At 37.8% G+C, this 16922-nt stretch overlaps 1 protein-coding gene across 10 annotated transcripts in view; it reads left to right on the top strand.

Moving 5' to 3' along the window:
- Positions 1-16922, top strand: part of WHSC1 (Wolf-Hirschhorn syndrome candidate 1) — a 102298-nt gene that overhangs the window by 40221 nt on the left and 45155 nt on the right. For all 10 annotated transcript variants that reach the window (XM_015286001.4, XM_015286006.4, XM_015286005.4 and 7 more), the window contains 2 exons: positions 205-830; positions 16021-16186. In XM_015286001.4, the coding sequence (XP_015141487.2) occupies positions 234-830; positions 16021-16186 (763 nt within the window). In that variant the 5' untranslated portion in view covers positions 205-233. The remainder of the gene's footprint in view (positions 1-204; positions 831-16020; positions 16187-16922) is intronic.

Below are 16922 nucleotides of genomic sequence, written 5' to 3'. Positions count from 1 at the left end.
CTTGGCATTTTTCTGTTGTATTTCTATTTTTAACAGGTATTAAAGTATTCTGATAATGAAGTTTCTGAGCAACACTTTTTATTAGTACAACTTGAATAAATAATGTTGCACTGTTGGAGACATCTCTATCTAAATACTTAGCAGTTTTTCTCATTTCTGTATTGCTAAGAATATTTTCTTTTTTTTTTTTTTGTCTTCGTATAGCAGTGTAAGACTGGAAACATCTGGGCTGGATGGACTTTAGCATCAAAAGAAGTTCTCAACTTTTAACTCGAAAAATTAACTACTTAAAAATGAAGCAAGTACCAGAGATCCTTGGAAATACCAATGGGAAAACTCAGAATTGTGAAGTGAATCGTGAGTGTTCTGTCTATTTGGGCAAAGCACAACTTTCTGCCACTCTACAGGAAGGTGTCATGCAAAAATATAACGGCCACGACGCTCTTCCATTCATCCCAGCTGATAAGTTGAAAGATCTAACTTCTCGTGTGTTCAATGGCGAGTCCGGGGCCCAGGATGCCAAGCTGCGCTTTGAACCCCAGGAAATAAAAGGAGTTGGAACACCACCAAACACTACTCCTATCAAGAATGGTTCTCCAGAAATCAAGCTGAAAATCACTAAAACCTACATGAATGGAAAACCTCTGTTTGAGTCTTCCATTTGTGGAGACAATGGTGCAGATGTGTCTCAATCAGAGGAAAATGAACAAAAAACAACAAACAAGGAGAGGAGAAACAGAAAAAGAAGCATAAAATATGACTCCTTACTTGAGCAGGGTCTTGTTGAAGCAGCGTTGGTGTCAAAGACTTCAAGCTCCCCTGAAAATAAGGTACTTTTTAAAAACGTTTTCTTTTGTTACATTTGTTTGTTATTCATACTGACACTTCATTTGTTCATGTGTTAATCATTATTTTAAGTGTTTCCATCTGTACTTCACCTGAATAGTTAACTTTCTGTGGTATTCTCAGTGTCCCGACTAAGCAGCAATGCGCTGTAGTTCTGGTCCATGTTTTTTGTCTAGATTCGAAGGACTTCCTGAATCAATTCCAAATAAGTAAAATAAGTCCTTATTAGAGATCAGGGCATGTAGTATTATGGGATGGGTGAAAGAGAAGCTTCATCCAGAGATACAGCCAGAGCATAGACAGGATGTGCACCTGGGCAAGGGAGCTTGGAAGGCCTTGAAATTCACATATAGCCCTTAACTGTTTTGGCAGGTCAATTGTAGTTTTTACACTTACTTGTGACCTACCTAGCTTTGCTTGCTATAACCTACTGAATTGTACTAGTTGAAAATGCTGGATACTTTTTTGATGTCATTAACATCTGCGATCCAGCTAGTCTGCCCTTGAAATTTTTTTTTAACATGGGCAGAAATAGAAGTTTCACTTTTTCAGTCCGATTTACCAAGTTGAAAATAAGAATGCTGTTAGACCTTTTCCCTCTACAGTTTTAATTAATAGACTTCATTTAAAGGAAGGCAGCTTACACTCATTTCGTCTCAGAGAACAAACCCACAAAGCAGGGATATTTTTGTGTATATTAAGTTTCCCAGGGAGTAATTCACAATAGTGTTGTATAATGGCGATGGTAAATGGCAATCAGTGCTTTGGCAGGTGAACAGGTCCAGTTTTTACACACTTTAAATGCAAAATGAATGTTAAAGCTATTTTTTCTGCCATCTGAAAGTTTATTAATAACAAATGTTGACTCAGTCTTTATACACGTGCAGAGAATAGCCATGTACACTGCTGCTGTATTTCTTATTTTGTTTACCTTTGTTTTCATAAAAACCACTTAAATGAGTTTACAGATCTGTATAAGCACTCTTCGGAGCATCTAAAATATTTTATTTGTATGATTTTAACATATTATTCCTTGAATGATCAACAACAGCTTTGTCAGGGTTTTTATTAAGGAGTTTATTTTCTTTCATTTTATTACAGGGAATGTTTTAATACTAACTGGCTTAGATTTTTCCAAATCACTTCTCAGAGGTTAAAATTATGGGTACAGTCAATAGTTTTAATTTTTCCTTCTGCTCATTGTTAATAAGTGAACATAAATTAAAACTAAAAGTGGTATATTCTTTAGCATTAACAACTTTATTATTACACTATTTATTAATTAAATCGAAGGCAATATTTAGTTTGACCATCTCAGTAGTTCAGCCTGATCATCCTTTCATATTGGTTGTCGATTAAGGCTGGCCTGAAATGTTTTGTGATGAACAGTTTGTTTAAGATTAGAAGTTTGATCTGTGTTCTCTGAGTTGTCCTTGATCAGAAATTGGCAGGGGCAAAGTGTGTAAATGCTATTTCCCAGAACACCAGGGCAAGAAGAGTCTGGGACTCTTCTTTCTTTTTCAAGGGTAACTTGCAACTGTGCAGGTTTAAACTAAAGGAAGAAAAACCATACTAGGGAGCATGTTTGTCCACAGGTGGACTGATGCTAAAAATGTATTCTCTGTGACAACAACTGTAATATCTTCATTATGAGTATACTCGTAAGTTCCAAGCTTCTGCTCTAAGTGTTGTTTCATTGCCATTATCCCAAGGCTTAATTAGTGTGTTTTACTGTGCTTTTATGTTTTTGGTTGTGGTTGCAAAGCAAAAATTGGAAAAATGTCCATGGAGTAAAAGCTGATAAATTTTGTCTTTAGATACGTGTTTATTGTAGGTTACAAGTTAATATAGAACCTGTTTGTCCCGTTTTGTTTCTGGACTGTTTTTCTCCCTCGATTTCTTCTTGTCCAAGCTCTCATTCTTTTATTCAGCAAAAATTGCCATGGTTCAAATACTGCCTTTTGTGTAAGGTAATTATATCTCTGTTTGATGGACATACCAGATTACTATCTTGCTGAGGTGGGAGGCATATCATTTAACAAATGTTCAACTGCTCTGTTGTTGGGCTGTCCTGTTTGGACATTTTTCATTAGCATAAAGGAAAGTTGTTTAAAAATCTATCTGCAAATCTGTATTCAGTCAGGAATAAATGCGATCTACTCAGCTCTGATGTGAATTAGATTTTTGCTGATACCACAGCTTTTCCCAGGCCTCTGAGGGACAGCTGTAGTGCTTTCACTTTCCCAGTTTGAAGGAGGGGAAGGAAGACAAATCATGGCTCTTCCTTCCCTGCCCTCCTGCATTTCACCACTTTCCTTCTACTCCCTTATCTCTCCATCTAAGGAGTTCTCTTTAAAATCCAGGCCTATTTTAATGAGTGTGGATTTAGCAATTAGCAGCTTCTTCTCTGAGGAACTACATTGATACTGGGCTAAGAACACCTCTGACTGTGAAGTATTATGTGTTGGATGTTTGAGTCAACGCCAAACCCACTGAGTCTGATAGTTGCCTGCTTTGTGGTGCTGCTCATGTGAAGTGGCAGGATGCTTCTATTCTAGATCTTGTCGTGCATGGCTGCCTTCTCGCAGTGCTAACAGTTATGGATGGGGACTTGCTAGGAGGAGGATGGCAGAGATTTACTTAATGCAGAATACAAAGTAATCCAGATTAATCCCTAAAGTAATCAAGAGTTTTTGCACAGGAAATAGAGAGGGTGCATATATTTCTAGCTCTTATGCTGGTGATCCCAAAGTCGGTCTGCAGTGCTCTGCAGCCCTAGTAAGAGTTCAGTGTACTATACTGGCACATTTGAGCCTGCTCTGCATAAGGCAGTTTGGGCCTGGAAGCGGCAGCTTGCCCATTTGGCATAGCTTCCTGACATAACTACTTAGCATGGGTGCAGTAGCTCAGAAAAGCAACAACGCTGTGTCCATAACAAACCTGGAAGGTCCACGCTGCTATACTTGCTAGCTTAGAGATTCCAGCTGTGCACGATGGATGTGATCTAAAAGCTGTACCTTTCATAAGGCTTCCTATCCTGTTTCCTTGTGATCCTCATGTAGTATTGTTCCAGAAACTTGGCAGTTCATTGCTTTCTACTTAGCACAATCTATAACGATTTTGCAGTGGCTACCTGGGGGGCAGCTGCAAGTTGCTGGAGAAATGCCACTAGTCTGTGTCTTGTGTTTGTGTTGCTGTTTTGTGTTCACAGAGAAAAACTGTTCTGGCCAACTTCATTATATCTGATGACTACATAATGTTATAGTGCCTTTGCCAGTGAATGGTAATGATTTAGAAACCAAGCAAGGGTAGAACAGAAGCAGTCTAAGGATTATCTGCTGGTTTTTACGCTTCTGTGCTTAATGTTGGAAGATGGGCACCACTGGAGGTGCTGCTGTTGCTCTGGCCACAGCTCGCATCTAATTAGTAGAGCTGAGCAGAAACCAACAAGTTCCCTTCATAAGACTGGAGAGCTGCTCTCATCAAATAATTGATTATCCTGTTTATTATCCTGTTTATAGCTGTTAGGAGTGGAGAAAACAGCCAGATCCCGAGATGACCTGTTTTGTTTTAAGTACAGGAATAAAAGATGTCAAATAAATAGATCTTTTCCACGAAGAAGACTTGTTTTTCATCGTCAGTCATTAGGAAATCGTGGTCAACTTGTTGTCAAATGTGCAGCTGAACAGCCACATGAATTGGTGTCTGCAGTTGGACTCTATAGCTTTTTCTTTTAATAGGCTTTGAAAACCCAACAACAGCCTATCTTTAGGCAAATGATAAGGCAGGCTTCCTGGCTGCTGTCAGTAGGATCCCAGTGGAGTAAGAGTTACCTTAAAATCTCTTCCGGGTGATTTCTTCATCTCAAGAGAAATGAATTCTTCTGCTCTTTGGGAGGGTTCCATAGCTACTGTTACTCGTTAGCCCTCAGTAGTGGATTGTGTTTAGCTACACCTTGAAAATTTGTTTGTACTGTTCTCAATGTGCAGCAGTAATTGTTACTTTGAGATTTCAAATCATTCATTCTTCATGTCTCATAGAAATGGTATTTTAAGGAACTACTTGTATGTTACGTAGCACCTGTAGCATACAGAGTGTACTTGTTTCAGAGGAGATTAGAAGGTATGGGCTGTCTCAGAGTGAATGCAAAATCAATTACAGAAAGCTGAAGTATTTGTTCAAGGCTTTCCTCTGTACCAGGCTTCTTGTTGTTGTGTACAGAAGTGGCCAAATTAAGTGTGCTTTCTGCATCAAGCTGTTGCCTCAATATATTTTTTGTGTCCCAGGTGGAAAAAATGTTTTCACATTCACATCTATTCATAAATGCATGGGTGGAAGAATCCAAATCAAATATGAAATACTACCTTGATGTGATGACAAAAGTGATACTTAAAAATAGCTGTGACAAGTCAGTTTAAGAACTATCTAATTCAGCATCTGAGCTTGGAGGGCAAGGGTCAGCAGGGAGTGCAAAAGAGGGGTAAAGCATGGAGCAGTGCACTCAGCCCCTGGCAGTTTGTGACTCAGGTTTCTAGAGCTCACGATGGTGACTTTGTACTTAGTAGCTGTAGATGACTGAATCTGGGGAGTGAAACTCTGCTTCTTTTTGAGTCAGTGCAAACTTCTTACAGGCATGACATTCTGTAATGGAGCAGGATGTGTGTGATGTAAAGGGCTGGTTCTTTTTGCTATGTTGCTTGATGCTTTGATCTCCACTGTCTTCTTTTTGGAGAAATATCAGCCAGAACAGTATAAGACATTCATGATGCAGTTGTCTTGTGGATATATATGGTGTCATGATATGTCTCTATATTGTTGCCCATGTTATAAATAGTGTTTTATATAATAATATTAAAAAATATAATGGCATTTCATTGTTTCTTGACTGCTTCCAAGCCACTTGTCACAGAAGTACCTAAAAGTCCTTGAGCCAGGTCTTCCACATATATATCTATATATATAGATATATAAATAATCTAATAAATTGTGATTCTTAAACTCCAGATCAGATATATGTGTTTCTCCCTCTGCACCCCACCCTACACCTCACCCTCTGGGTCTGATGTAGGATAATGAAAAGACCCATGCTTGTGTTTTAGTAATCTTTACAGAGCCAGCTTGAACAAGATGGTTTTGATCCCCAGAGCTTTCTTTCTGCTCAGAACCCAGTGATAGTGACCCTGAGTAATGAGAAAGTACTGTTTCTAAGCCTGGACTAATAGTGCAGTGGCTGGCTGTGAAGCACTGCTGTCATATTACAGTTTTTCAGTGAAATGTAATCCGAAGAGGTGCACTTTGAGGGAGAATTGGGTTGTTTTCAGAAATTACCCATTGCTTGCAAGAATAGGTGTGAATCCTGAACTTGCTGAACCCTTTTTCCTTAACCACCCTCCAGCAGCCCAAAAGTCTACTCCACAATGATGTGAGCATTGAAGGTGTGGGGCTCGGCTTTAAATTTTCTTGTCCATCACATCTGTGCATCTCTGAGCTACCAACTGAGCTACCAGCTGTGTGGAGGTTGGAACAACCCTGAAGAGCTGACCAGATAGGAAGGAATCTAACCGATTCAAAGAGTGTTACCAAATGCTGCATTGTTTTATGTTTGTCACTGATTTGTGTGTTCCAGGATCTGGTTTTATTCATTCTGTTCCATTTGTGTGGAAATGGTAGAGCAGGCAAAGTTCTTCTGGAACAACTAACTTCCCATTCCATCTCAGCAACGAACGGCGTGCTGTAACACAACTGAGGTTGATGACATTCTTCATTTGTTTGCTTTGACTAGGCTTATTTTCAGTCATTGCACTAGTACTGTCACTCAGTAATGATGCTGTCACTCAGCACTTGACATGAACACTGTCATCTCAACATCTTGTCCTCACACTGCACTGGCTGTTAGTGTTGAAATGACAAGCAATTTGGTTGTTTTCATTGCTTTTCTGTCCAAGAGAGGTGAAGCCTTTCTGTTGCTTTACTCAGTTTTCTGCTTAACCAAAATAATGCATGTCCAAATTTGCATTTAGCTGAGAGTTAGATCTCCAGTTCAATGCTATGCTATTTGGATGGATTTACAGACAGATTCTTGGGAAATGTTAGTGATATGTACCAGATGTCATTTCTGGCCCTTAAAGCCTCCTTTTGTCAGGAAAGAAAGATGCTTTGTAGTAACCGTTAAAGAAAGTAACAAAAGCAAAATATTTTGATCAGGCTTGGAGTAGTGGTATCAGCCTTCTTTACAAGTTTCCTTCTTCTGGAGTGGATTTCACATAGGGCACATGGACTTCAGGAACTCAGGAGTTCTTTGTTCACAGACACTAATTGTCAGTTTGCCTATTACCACTGTTTAGTTATCATTTGACTTTGAGTAAATAGACCCAACCTGGCTAGCATTTCTGTGACTGCTTTTTGTGAGAGCACTTAAAGGAGCTGTTTTATTGAGCATCATAAAATGGGCAGCCACTAAAAATGTAATCTGTCAGTAGTAAGGAATAAATTCCTTTTTCACAAAAAGAGCTCATAAAAATACTCTAGTTTAGAAATCTGGCACAGGAGGGAAAACTGGATCTTGCACAGACCATTGCCAAGCAGGCCCAGCTACCTTTACATGATGAATCTGTGGCCTCAAGGTACCTAATGATAGAAAAGCTTGATTTTTCTTGTTTTAGGGGAGGGAGGAAGTGGATAAATACATGTGAATTTGAACGTATGTTTGCAACAAGACGATGCTTGCAACAAACCAAAATAATTTGGGATCTTAATCTTATGGAAATGATAGCACTTAGAGTTTGTGCTTTATTATGTTTTACTGCAACGATCACCTTATTTATATGAGATTGGGGTATTCCTGATTGGCATTTTCAGCACATCTTTATTGCAGAAAATAAGAAATGTTTCTGAAATATATTTCATCGTTGCCAAATCAAGGTTATATTTAATTTTTTTCCCCACTTGCCACTAGGCCAATCAACCCACTGATACTCTTGTGTTTAACCTTTACAACCGGAGGACCTGCTAGCTGCATGTAGCAACACAGTGGAAATTACTTACTTGGAAGCTTCTCTTGCCTGCTTTTATGTTTAGTGTTCAATTTAAAGCCCTACTCTCAAAATCTGAGTAGTATCTGGACTCCACCATGGATTCCCTTTACACCAAATCAGCATTTGTTTTCCTTAAACCTAAACTGTTTCTTTCAGAAGTGTTCTTATGGCAAGAAAGTGTAGAGACAAGTATCTGCCTCCACCAGAAAACAATGTTTGGGAGGTCTGATTTGGTGGTGTTATCTGGGCTTGGGTTTTTCTACCAAGAGCATTAGGATTCTGAACTTCTACCTGTGCTACCTTGGATCTTTGTGAGCTACCAAGAGCATATCTGTTTAACAGAATGCTTCAGGAAATCTCTTATTTACTCAACTCTATAAAGGTGTTAGGAGAGTACTAAGAATGGGGGCCCTCATACAGATTCAATTCTGGAACGCATGTGAAAACATTGTACAAGCAGGTAGCAGAGCATATGTGGATGGTCTGTTACGATGCTCTGAAAATGTGTATGTGTGCTGAGATGATTCCGTTTTGTTTCTGTTACGCTTTGTGATATTTTGACAGGAATTCTTTGGAAAAAACTCTTGCCTGTTCTAAGCTTCCTCATGGCTCTGTCATGATGCTAAGCTTCCTCATGGCTCTGTCACGATGCTTTTTCAGACTTCTGTAGCATCTCATACCCACAGTGTCTTATATACTGAGATACCACAGTTAAAACTTTTGAGGATGGGCAAATGTTGGAAAAGTTGAGTATAGGCAGAAATCTTTTTATAATACTTGCTATGAAATAAAGTTTCATTCGTTTTGATCAAACTGTATCTAATTTAAATACTGATTTTTTGGAACATGGAACCTTTCAGCAGTAAGCCAGTAGCTTGTGATTTAAGAGGTCATCTAAATGTAAATGTAGAAATTCAGTAAAGCTGCTGAATGAAACTGCTCTCCACATTTGCACAAGGATTGAGGGTTGGGAAGTGTTCCAGGACTTCTATCTTACTGGGTCTATCTGTGCATGATTGAATCTGTTTCTTTTCAACTCTATACTGTGAAAAAAAGATAGTGTCCTAGTTAGTGAAATGCCATGTGAAGATTATTTCTAAACTGCTTGCTCATATAGTGTTTGTGTAAGGGAAGATTGCTGACTTGGATAGACAGATCTGTTTTTAACTGTAAAAGCATCTAGAAAACATGTCATCGGCTTGGAACTCGATAATGAGGGAAGCAAAGCCAGAAAAAATAATTGAAATGTCATTGATCTGAAATACAAATTTCTTCTTCTATTTTAAAATCCATAATCTAAATGATGAGTCCCCATCTAAACTTTTCTTTTGTCTTCTGCTTCCTTTCATCTCAGAAGGGAGGATCCTGCATGGTGTCCTGAGCTTCTCTAGATGAGTTTGTGGAATGATAAGGAGGAAAGAAAGCTACTGTAATTAAACTTGTATTTGATTTTTGAAGACCCTCAGTCACCCCAACAAAGTTTTTGGGGAATCTACAAGTAAAACAGAGATTTTTTTTTTTTTTTTTCTATCCTTTTTTGGTTTTCATATTTGATAGCTTCACCATATGGTTGTGCTGGGAAGAATTAAATTTAGTATCTTCAGAGGTAATTCTTCACAGTGTCATGATCTTGACACCCCCTTTTTTTCAGGTGCTTAGTAACAGAAGAAAAGATAACTTAAAGGTAGTTGTAAAAACTGAATATGAGTGGTCTTAGCAAAATATCTGTATTGGTATAAAGCAGAAATCTGAAAAGCTATTAAGAGAAGCCCCAGTATAGTTTGTTCATCTGTTTTGATATGAGCTTTTTATGTCCTCTTCCCCTGCAGTCTGTACCTCTCTACACAACGTGATGCATATTCTGCAGAAGTACTGCAGGTGTTTGGAGAGAGGCACAGTTTGCAGACATGCGTGCAATGTTGTTTTGAGAACTGCAGTCTTTGGATACTCTATAGTGTCCTTTTCTGTTATGCTGAAGATAAGACACAAAACTTGAACAGTTCATTGCTTCTTTCTTCGTGTTTCATCATCGTCCTCCATTTTCTAGCAATAACTGAGCTTTTTTAAAAGAACCATCGCTAAGGTGGATATTTCCACATTATAAGGTGAAGATACTGTATTTAATAGAATCATTTAGAATAAGTACCGGCCTCACTTGGGAATGAGTCTTGGGTTGTTAACTTTTTCATTTGAAGCAGTGGTATATATTGAGGGATTTGCACTGATTTTAATCAAGGTTAGGTTCTGATTTTTGGTTTTGAAGTGACTTAATGAGATTTTTGCATTTAATGACAGTGGGAAGCCACTTCTGTGTCCTGAATGATAGACCATAACTCGTTAGGAAAGTAGCTGCATCCTTCCATTCTATTGCCTGAAGGCTGAGCAGTGATTTGTCCTTTGTCAAATTAAAGTCTTGAATTTTTCAGGAAGCAAGAGTTTTCCTAAGAACGTAATGGTGGTGGTTAGTTCTCAAGGAAGATAAGCTTGGAATCTTTGTCTTTTTATAAGGAATATCTTTGTCTGTTTGTTAATAGTGAACCCAGTCATTGATCAATTTAAGTGACAAAACATGAGTCTTCTCTGCTTTGTTGTGGCCTTTTTCTTCAGACAAGTTCCCATCTCTCCTGAACCTCTCAAAGGAATGGAGTTCTATAGCCACCTCCTTAGTTCACTATCTTAACTGATAGAGTGGCAAGAGAAGACAAAACATCTCATTTTTATTTTTATTACATAAGTCCGGGATAAAAAATACGCTGTGTTTCATCCACTAATACTCTCAAGTAGATAGCAGGACTGGAAAAATATGTGGTCTTGGTCAATGAGCACTATTTCATATTGAAGAAAAAAGTTAGACTGTCTGTGTTTCTGTGTTCTGATTTTGATTTGAAGTACATTTTAACTGCATATATTCTGTTTTGGAACCTTGGTTATTTTGTCCTAGATCCTTTGTAAGGCTAGCAAATTTTTATTCCAGAGTCTGTAGCAGCCTCCAGCAGTTTGTATGTATAGCATGGCCTAGGAGAAGTTTGTGGTGCAGGATTACAAACTGATATTACTTTCATACAAATTGAATTGCAAGTGAAAACAGGAGGGGGAGATGCCTGCAAGTTGTTCAGTATGTGCTTCCCCGTTATGGTACAGAATAAAATGTGTGATGTCTTCATCTGTCTTAAGTGTTCTCTTTTCTGGTGGTACATTCTCCACCACTTCTGGACAGCGTTCTTTGTCTTATCCCCTTGTGACAATTTACAGTGAGATGAAGTTGATGATTTCTGTAGCTCCCAAAGTTAGTTCTTGACATTTCAGTTAATTCACAATAAATTTGAGGGGTTAATTCTTTACACATGCATGCGAGTATATGCTAAATAGATCATTACTATGTTATTAATATCCACTGTTATATTAATATCATTATCCTTTACCACTCATAATTTCAAGACAGATAACTTAGCTCAGTCTGACATCACCTAGTAAGCCTTGTAGGTGTTTCTTAAAGGAAGACTACATTTGTCCTTTGCCAGCTTAAAACTGATCATAGTACTTTTGTAACAAAGTCTACAAACAAATGTGAAGCTCTGCATTCAGTACAGTAATGACATTGTTCTTAAATGCATTGTGCTTTGTAGTTGCTTTAAAATAATTTTAAACTTTGAAATTACCCATCACACGCAATATGTTCCTGTCTCCTCATATTCATAATCAGACCAGAATTAAATGAAAACTGGATAAATTCTTTTGATGGGTTGTAGACAAAGCTAATTAAATGCAAATGTCTTCTATGACCAAGCCATCACATTTCACTTCTTTGGTCTGGTAGAATGCTAACAGAATTGTCAGGAATTCCTGTCAATCTGCCTGTCACTCATCACTTATGAAAGTGCTGAGAGAAATGGCAAACAAATCTTGGAAATGTTAAGAGAAGAGGAAAGACATGTTAAATATTCTTTTCTTCTTTGGTGTATCTCAGCCTATTGCAGTTGCTGTCTTGGATGAATTTTTAAGAAAGCTGGTATTCTTCAAGGCATAATTTCTTGCAGAAAAACTCAGTTATGGTAATTGAATTACTCTATTCCACACTTCACAGTCCCCCAGACAAAATAAACTTGAAGTCTGTCTAGCTGCCTTTCAGAGCAAGGCTTTCATTAGGCTTCAAATCCAGAAAGCCAGAGATTTCTGTTGAAACCAATGTCTGCAATATTAAGGAATGTGGGGCCTGTCAAATGGCCTGTGTGTTCAGCATTGGCACTGCCCTCTGTGATCCTCAGTCATCACTTGCTCACCTGGGCTACAGCCATCTTATTTATGTAACTTCTCTGCAATTCAGTGTTTGAAAAAGGAAAAAAAGCCACTGAAGTTATTGGTTGAAGTATAAAAGAAAGGAGTTCCCAAACTGTTTCTGCCTTCCTGTTGGGTGCAGTTGGCTTAAAGTCTGGGGGGAGATGACTGCGGAGGTATCTATCTCAGTGGCTGCAGAGCTTGCTTATAACTGACGTGGGAGAAGCAGGAGAAATTCTAAAACTAAACGTGTTTGCTTCTGTCAAAAGGACAGGAGAAGGTAATAGGACAGGGAAAAACAGCAGGCCTGACTTATTTTAGCAATTACAGTAAGCTCAGAGTGATCTATGCTCCTCTGCAGCACAGAAAGTCCTACAGACTTCCATTTGTTTACATTTGTGGGTAGGTTATCTCATTAGAAATTTGAACCATTTTAAGGAAGCCTCCATCTTTTCCACTTACGGGCAAAAATTGAGGGGAAAGTATTTTAAAGTAGTTTGACTCATTTAAGCTTCCCTCGCTTTACAGTTGTGTTCTTAAACAAGGAGTTTTTCATCTTATTTTGCTTAAGTATTATCAGAGAAAGAACTGATCTATCGTTGAAGCAGTATGAATTACTCATCACAGACCACCACAGGAACGCTTCCAGCCCTGCCTCTCCATGTTCTACAGATGCACAGTAATTGCTTGTGTTATTAACCGCGTATTGTTAGGGTTACTCAATTATTGCTTAAAAAAATGGTCCATGCCACAATTCCTGTTTTCCTCCGGAGCAAAAATACTGCAAGCCACGTTACTTGTTTCTGTACGGTGAGTACAAGTGTCTCCTAAAAAAGCTCCAGCCCTCGACGTACAATAACACAGATCTGTGTAGAGATGTCTCAAGATGCTTTTGATGTAGAAATGGCCTCAAGTTGCGCCAGGGTAAGTTTAGGTTGGATATCAGGAAACACTTTACAGAAAGGGCTGTTAAGCACTGGAATAGGCTCCCCAGGGAGGTGGTTGAGTCACCATTCCGGGATGTGTTTAAAAATCGTTTGGATGTGGTGCTCAGGGACAGGATTTAGCGGAGGGCTGTTAGTTAGGGTAGTATGGTTAGGTCATGGTTGGATTTGGTGATCTTTAAGGTCTTTTCCAACCTGAGTAATTCTGTGATTCTACGCTCTCTTCATGCCATCTCAGCAGTAATCTAAAAACAAACAAAACAACCTGAAAGCTGGAGTAAAATCTAGGTATGTGACTGCCTGCTAGTGTCTACCCTTTCCTGCCTGATGATTTTTAAGTAACTTTAATACTTAAGATTTCTAATGCTATGCTGACAGTGTGCACAAATGCTTTACAGAGGAAATATTAAAGAGACTGTTAGTGTCAGGGCTGCTTGTTTCAGAAGTACGTGACAGGCATTTCACCTTGCCATTTACAGTTGAGATATCTATAAAGTGGATCAGAGTAACTTCAAGAATGAGGAAATCGAGTGAAATCAGGATGATGTGAGAATGGAAGATGAACAAAAATGAGCTCACGACAGTACAGTCTTTAGGTTTTTAAATAGCCTCATAGAAGAGCTCCTCAAAAAATTGTGCATGTAGAATTCTGTGCTACATTTTGCCATCCTTTAAAGTACGTACATCTTATCAATAAAAGAAAGCATAAATACGGAAAGTATTACATAGATCAGCCTTGCAGTTTTTATCAGAGGGCTGTCGTTTTCCCAGTTCTTTTAATCATGATCCATCAAAGAAGTTAAAATTCATGACGCGCTTGTAGATGTGTTGAAATGCAATATTCACCCCTGTAGTGCCATCCCTTTTAGATTACGCGGCATTAAGAAGCACTGCTTGAGCCTTTTCATTATTCCAGCCAGATCCCTCTCAGATTGTAGTCGTAAATCTTTTCAGCTTAGTGGCGCCTTCTGAAAAATCCTGGGCTTGTAAATTAAAAATGAGATTGAGAATCCTGAGTAACTTTCACAGTTACGATTAGTTAGATTTTTCTGAAAATATTTTCATCCCATCTATCTTGTTTAAATGTTGAGGTTGGTTTTTGTATCTTAGGATTAACATTTTTCTGGATCTGTTCTTAGCATACGTGTTTCTTAATTCGTAGCTTTTAAGCTTAGCTTTTTATGTCACGTTTAACTGCTAGAAAGAGCATTTGGTTTTTCACATCTGCTTGGAACCTTTTAGGTCTTTTGAGAGTGCTGGACTTGAGGCGAGCTCAGCAGCAGGGGTTTTCTGACAGTCGTGCAGATTCCTTAGAGAGCCAAAAAATCTTGAGACGTGGGAACACAGCTCTTGCTGCAGGCACATGAACCAAATCTAAATTCATCAGAAAAGCTGAATCACTGGATGAGTAACTGGTCCTAACAATCAGATGACATAGCATCATGTGTGTTTACCAGGAGCAGCTTTAAAAGCTTTGAGGAAAGATGTTTCTCAGCACAGTGAGCTTTAAGTTTGTTTTCTAGCAGGATGTACATCTGTGTTTGAATATTAAAAATCCTCAATGCTATTGCAGTGTGTCAAAGGTTTGTTGTTTGGTTTTGGAAAATAACGTTAGTCTTAATAGTGTTCTCTGGGTTTAAGAGTCTCTTCTTAAAATAACCTTGTCTGTTTTGATTCAACATAATGTTTCAAATACTATATGTTTCTACATTGTAGATTTTCAAGTTCTTAACAGTGTTTCCCCTTTCCTCTTGCCACTTGTGTTAATTAAAACAGAATTTTGTTCCAGCTTTAACATTAAATCTACTGAAAGCCTGAGGCTCTGGTCTGCCTTCTGTTTGTTGAGCTGGTACCACAGAAGATGAATGATACAATGCATTACACGTAAATATAGAATAACAGAAAAGCAAAATAAGTAATTATTTTTACAGATACCTGCAATGAGAAGTTTTCTGTGCTTTCAATATCCAGTGTTGAAGTTTACATAGATACGGGCATTTGTTACTAACATCAAATGGAACAAATGAAGATAAAAAGAATGTCACAAACTTCATAGAATGTGAGATAGTTTTGTTTTCTGAATAAATGTCTGCATTGCTGAATTTCATTGTAAATAATAAAAAACATGTACCTGTAAGTGGGAAACATCAAACTCCCTTGTACTATTTAAATCTATCCATTGAAGTGGAAAGAGATTTGTGATATTTTTCGAGCAGCTGAAAAAAAAAACTACCTTTAGAACGTGAACTGGACACTCACAAACTTCTGCTACTAAAACTGGAGTGGGAAAAAAAAACATTGCAAAAGGGTGTGGGGGTGTAGGGTTTGTGTCATGCTTTCCTTACAATGTAGAAAGACAGCTAAATAATGCAAAATTTGGGGATTTTTTTTCTTGACTGGTTATGCATGCTGTTTCTGTTTAGGCATAAAGACATTTCAATCTATTCTAGATTCTAATCCAAAACAGAATTTTTGTTTGTATAGCACTTAACTTGATTGATAATGTTCAGTAAAAACTGAGATTGACTTTTCTACATCTTCAGTTGGTGCTCAGTGAGTGTGTTTGAAATTAAAGCAAACCTTCCTGATGGTCTCTCAGCAGTTACTCAGAACGATAAAGGCAAGCCACAGCTTACATGCTAATATTTCAAACTAAAAGGAAGAACAAATGAAACTGGGATTTCTTTGCTGTGAAAGAAGAAAAAATGTGATTTCATTTTTATTATGTATGAAATATATTTATTGTTTGCTAGCGAATGCTATAACCCTTTATTTTAATGTGCTATTTCTTACTTTTTTTACTTGAATCTTTAAACAGAATACAAACGTTTGTTGTTTATTTTTGTGTGATAGTCAATAATTCTAGTGTATATCTGAAGGAGCAATTGTGATAATATTTTTCCCCTTTTTTCTTTTTTAAGGCTCCTGCTAAGAGAGATTCAACACAAAGTACCATCAAAGATGACAAAGTCCATCTGTTGAAGTATAATATAGGAGATCTAGTGTGGTCAAAAGTATCAGGTTTTCCTTGGTGGCCATGTATGGTTTCTGCTGATCCTATTCTTCATTCCTACACTAAACTAAAAGGTATGTCCAAGATGCTACAAACATCTGGATTTTTTTCAGAATGTAGACATTATTTTGGGAAAGTTCTGTTCATTTATCTGTTTGTTTGTATCCTTAACTGAACCAGTTCATCACTGTCAAGAGGGATGTTAAAATCATTCAAGCACTATTTTTGAGCATTACCAGCCTGAGTTTGTTTTTTCTACTGTATTGGTGTTTTGTTTTTTGTGTTTTTTTAACTTGAACATTGTCCAAGAGAGATCAAAGTTTTGATCTGTGAAACAGGTTGAAATCTTATTAAAAATTACGTGATGATACATTCTTTCCATTGTTTTTATGGAGATGTTCAGAGCAGTGATACGGGCTGAATATTTTATTGAAAATTCATGGGCATTAAATAATTCCAATGATTATGCTTTACTAAAAGCAATCTCTAATTCATCTTAATTTTCTGTGACTCGTGGGATCAATAGTTACCTCCAGACAACATTAGTTGATTCTAAATGCAGGCACTACTGAGTGAAATTCTTACATAGGAATCTCTATTATTCACCATCTCATTTGTAGTTTCTTACTCTGTTCTTATATCTTAAACTGTAAAGGCTTATCTGTGCTGGTTGTAGAATGATAAAGTAATAAAGGTTAAAAAGGATCCCTGGGAGTTGTATGATCTCTAAGCTAGACCAGGTTGCATAGGGCCTACTCCAGTACAATGTTTTATGTCTTCAAAGATGGAGACTGTGCAACCTTTTATATT

The sequence above is a fragment of the Gallus gallus genome, chromosome 4 (assembly GCF_016699485.2).
Source record: "Gallus gallus isolate bGalGal1 chromosome 4, bGalGal1.mat.broiler.GRCg7b, whole genome shotgun sequence".
Classification (NCBI taxonomy): Eukaryota; Metazoa; Chordata; class Aves; order Galliformes; family Phasianidae; genus Gallus; species Gallus gallus.
This window is presented reverse-complemented; position numbering and strand designations above follow the sequence as displayed.